The sequence below is a fragment of the Tauraco erythrolophus genome, chromosome 28, assembly GCF_009769465.1.
Source record: "Tauraco erythrolophus isolate bTauEry1 chromosome 28, bTauEry1.pri, whole genome shotgun sequence".
Classification (NCBI taxonomy): Eukaryota; Metazoa; Chordata; class Aves; order Musophagiformes; family Musophagidae; genus Tauraco; species Tauraco erythrolophus.
Window position 1 is genome coordinate 2,100,339 of NC_141492.1, and position 4,069 is coordinate 2,104,407.

General features: G+C 66.5%; 1 protein-coding gene across 1 annotated transcript; it reads right to left on the reverse strand.

Moving 5' to 3' along the window:
- Positions 1–1,224: 1,224 nt before the first annotated feature.
- LOC147526714 (GRAM domain-containing protein 2A-like) lies at positions 1,225–3,738 on the reverse strand. The gene is made up of 10 exons (XM_086627504.1): positions 3,626–3,738; positions 3,380–3,464; positions 3,010–3,183; positions 2,816–2,914; positions 2,624–2,695; positions 2,451–2,510; positions 2,158–2,221; positions 1,798–1,863; positions 1,549–1,630; positions 1,225–1,336 (listed from the first exon to the last, which is right to left on the reverse strand). The coding sequence occupies exons 1-10, from the start codon at positions 3,736–3,738 to the stop codon at positions 1,225–1,227; spliced, it is 927 nt and encodes a 308-aa protein (XP_086483630.1).
- Between the last annotated feature and the right edge of the window lie 331 nt (positions 3,739–4,069).

Consider the following 4,069-nt stretch of genomic DNA (forward strand, 5'->3'; position numbering starts at 1 on the left):
GTGTACAATGCTGGGGGGGCTGTACCAGGCCCCCCTACTGAAGCAGGCTGTGTGCTGGAAGACCACCCCCACGGGCTGGGATGCTGCTGGGCAGAGCTGGTCCATGAGGCTGAGTGGCAGGGAGGAAGAGGACCTCTGGTACATCCTTGCCCCTGGCATCACCCACTGCTGCAAGCAGTGGGTCCCCCTGTCTGGAAAAGCTGAGCTGAGGGGGTCTAGGTTGGGGGAGGGATGGCACAGGGAACTGGGAGGAGAAGAGAGGGGCAAGGAGCTGTCAGTGCCTCAGTTTCCCCACCTGGGGGCTTGGGAGTTCCCCAAGACCCCCTCAGTGAGACCAGGACAGGGTTGAGGGCTTTGGGCTGGGAGGACCCTGCTGTGGGGTGCAGGTCTTGCTTCCCCCCCACACTGCCCCAGCTGCCCAGTGCTGTGGGAGGTGGCCTAGTGGGACCCCTTCGTCCCTGCCACATACACGGGACCCTGCACCCACAGGGGACCCTTCGTCTGGCAGGAGAGACCCTGCTGGGAAAGGAGCCTTCCACCCACCAGCAAAAGCCACTGGTCCTGCTGCTATCCTGGGCTGTTCCTGAGAGGGATGGGGGGGGGGTGTGACTGGAGGGCTGCAGACTGGGGGGACTGGTTGGGGTGCTTGTCCTGTGGTGCTGGGTGCTGACCACCCCAGCCCCCCAAATCCTGCCGGGGGTTGGGGAGCTCACAGCCCCCCTCTGCTCATCCCAAGGAATAAGGCAGCTGCGTGTCCTCAAGGAAGGGGCAACATGGGTGCCCAGAGTGCCCCCGGGGGTGGCGGATCACATTTTTATTAATAAAATAGTCCGTCCCTTCTGTCCCTGCTTTGCCTGGCACCAGGCCTCCCCTGCCTGCCGTCCCCTTGGCAGGGCGGGCTGGGGACAGGGGGGTGGCGGGTGCCTGACCCCAGCCAGCCCCTGTGCTTTGCTTTGCCACCCCAGGAGCTGCCCAGGTTCCTCCAGCTGCTGCTCAGGGTGGGGGGCCATGGGGGGAGCGAGATGGACCCCCAGCTAATCCCTGAGAGGTGGACGAAGGGCTTGGAGCTGCCCCTGAGCCTGGCACCCTGGCTGGGGCCAAGGCTGGTGCCTCAGTGCCGGTGGGGTCTGTGCTGGCATCAAGTCTTCTTGTGCTGGGTGGGGGGAAGGCAGGGTGGGGAGCGGGGGGTCCCTGCTGTGCTGGGGACAGAGGCCCCCCCACCACTCACTGGTGCGATGGGTTGTGGTCTGGCCAAGCCCCTGCAGCTGCCAGCTGCTGCTCCAGCTCTGCGATGCGCAGCCCGATGTACCCTGAGGACAGCAGCAGGGCCACCATCCTGGGGGGCAGGACAGTGTCAGGCATAGGGGGCACAGCCAAGCAGAGGGCCAGGGTGGGCACAGCGCTGCAGCCGGGCTCCCTCGTGCTTGCCCCGGGGACGTGGTGGCCAGGCCAGTGCAGGAGCCCGAGGGAGAGCACGGGAACCCCGGGCTGCCAGTGCCATAGCGGGGAGCCTGCCGGTGCCAGGGTGAGCAGGTCCCGGGGACTCACAGCAGCAGGTAGATGAGGATGATGGTGTTGAGAGGGCTCAGCTGCACGGTGGTCCGGGTCCATAGCGCTGTGTGGAGTCCCCCTGCCAGGATGGGGCAGCATCAGTGCCAGGGCTGCTGAGAGCATCAGCCTGGTCCCATGGTTGGCTCTGCTCCGTGCCAGCCCTGGCATCAAGCCCCAGCAGCAGCCTCCTCCCTGGGGCCCCCTGACCTGCCCCAGAGGCTGCGTGGCTTTGCTGAGGGCACCCACCTCTGCTCAGAGTCAGTGCTGCCACATCTTCCTCCTCCTCCTCCACTCGCCTTGGCCTCGGCCCATCTGTGTGCAACCGGGAGGCATTCGGTGAGTGCCCCAGGACCAAGGAGGGGACTGGGGGCTCCTGGAGACCCAGCGGGGCACACTGGGGCACAAGGAGCTCCTCCTGCACTCCCCAGTGCTGGGGGAGATGCCGTCGAGGTGGCCGAGGGCTGCGTGGTCGCTCCGGGACGGTGCGTGGCTGCGCGGGAGGAGCAGAGCCCGGAGCTGGCAGCGGGGCAGGAACACGCGTGAGGCCACGTGCACTTGCACGAGTGAGTGTGCGAGGGGGGTGCAGGCTGCGGGGCGGCCACTCACCCAGTAGCTCCTGGAGGTTGTGGGGCTCCGGGGTGCTCTGCTCCAGGTCCGACTGGCTTGAGGTCTGAAGGATGACAAGTCCTGGTCATGGCGCATGTCCCCACGGCACCCTCCTCGCAGCCATGGGGACACGGGTGGGACCTGATGGGACTCATGCCAGCCCCGAGGCGGGAGCTCTGAGGGTCCTGGGATCTGCACCGCCCCAGGCTGGAGCTTTTCAACTCCACATTTCCCCCCAGAAAGCCTTCCCAGGGGGCAGGCACCTCCTCCTGCTGACCATTTCTTGGCCTTACCGGGGGCTTCCTACGGATCTCCTCGTTGTTCAGAGAGGCCAGAGGACTCCAGTCATTGTCCTGGACATGGAGAGTTGAAAGGGGGTGCCATGGGGTGCCGGCCGCCCCCACGGCCCCACAATAGAGGGGCAGAGCCCACATGTGCCCGTCCCCCAGTTTGGTGCAGCACATACTGGCAGGTGTTTGCAGACCGACTTCAGGAGCTGGTACGTGGCCTCCCGCCGGCGCAGTGACAAGAAGAGGAACTGCCGGGGAGCGAGAAAAGGGTTTGTGCCAGAGCTGCTCCCTCAGTCATGGCCCAGAACCCACTGGCCGCAGGGACCAGGACATTCCAAATAGCCCTGAGCCAAGCTGCCCCCCTGCACCTTTTCCCCATCAGCCGTGCGGATGCTGAGCGCGTTGGGCACCAGGAGCGCAGTGTTGGTCTTCTTGAGGGCCGAGATGGAGGCGATGGGGACCACTGCCTGTGCCAGAGGGACCAGGCAGTGCCACCGTGTCCCTGGCTGCTGCCCCTGCCCCCCAACCAGAGCTGCTGTCCCCACGCCCATCCTCAGCCCACCTTGATGTCCTTGAGCAGGAGGCTGGAGTGGAAGCAGACGTGGCGGGAGGAGATGTAGAGGCGGCCGTGGTAGGGCACCTCTCTCTGCCAGGCGCAGGAGAAGCAGGCCAGCAGCGCTTCCCGCTTGGCGAGCTCCCCGAAGGCTTTGCGGTAGCTGGCAGCATGCTTGCTGAGCTGCGGGGGATGCCAGGGTATGGGGCCAGCATGGCATGGAGCCCTGGGCCCACCAAAACCCTGCAGCCCCCTGGTCCGTCACCACTTCTGCCCCAAAACCAGGACGGGCCCTCAGCACTCGCCCCACAGAGAGCTTCCCGCTGGCACCACGGTGCTGGGGGTCTCTCCTCCTGGTCACCAGTGCCCCCAGACTCACCGATGGGGATGGGCGTCCCTGCCTGGCCGTGGCCGTCGCAGCCTGGTCTGTGTCCGTGCAGAAGGAGGGGTCACAGGTTTTGGATCTGGCAGGAGGCAGCAGGCAGGGGTGAGCCACGGGGCTGCCCACATACCCTGCCGTGCACACACACGGGCATCGGACCCGGGCGAGAGCACCACGGGGGCATGGCATGGGACATGAGGGCTGGGCTGCTGGGATGTGTTACCAGCAAGGTGCAGCACCCACCTGGTGAGCCCAGGGTGCCCCAGCCGGGCACCCGCACTGCCCCTCTCCTCCAGGCTCTGCCACCGCGTCTTCTCCAGTGGTCCCCGTCCGCTCCTCCTCAGCCTCCCTGGCATGAAGGACGAGTCCGACACGCAGCTGGTGGGGAGTGGGCACGTCAGGGGGGGACGGTCCCCACACTGTCGTCCCTGCAGCACAGCAGCTCCCACTGTGGTGTCACCAGCCAGGGGGGTGACATGGGGACAGGGCTCAGACCCTGCTGGGACCAGGAGAGCAAAGCCCACCCAGTCGCACCGTCCCATGGCAGCACACCGCTGGCGGCGATCCTGGCATGCCGGGCTCCCCTCATCTGGCTGCTCAGCCCCCACCCCAGTGCCCCTCAGCAGCTCTCGGGGCTCCCATGGGCTGCACAACCCCCCTCCCATCACAGCATCTCCGCAGGGAACA

Bases quoted from the DNA above. Each gene is read 5' to 3' on its own strand.
- LOC147526714 (XM_086627504.1), bottom strand. From the start codon at position 3,738: ATGCCAGGGAGGCTGAGGAGGAGCGGACGGGGACCACTGGAGAAGACG. The intron at 3,465-3,625 runs GTGGGTGCTGCA...GCCTCCTGCCAG, and splicing joins GGGCACCCTGGGCTCACCAG to ATCCAAAACCTGTGACCCCT. The intron at 2,696-2,815 runs GTGCAGGGGGGC...GCTCCCCGGCAG, and splicing joins GCACGGCTGATGGGGAAAAG to TTCCTCTTCTTGTCACTGCG.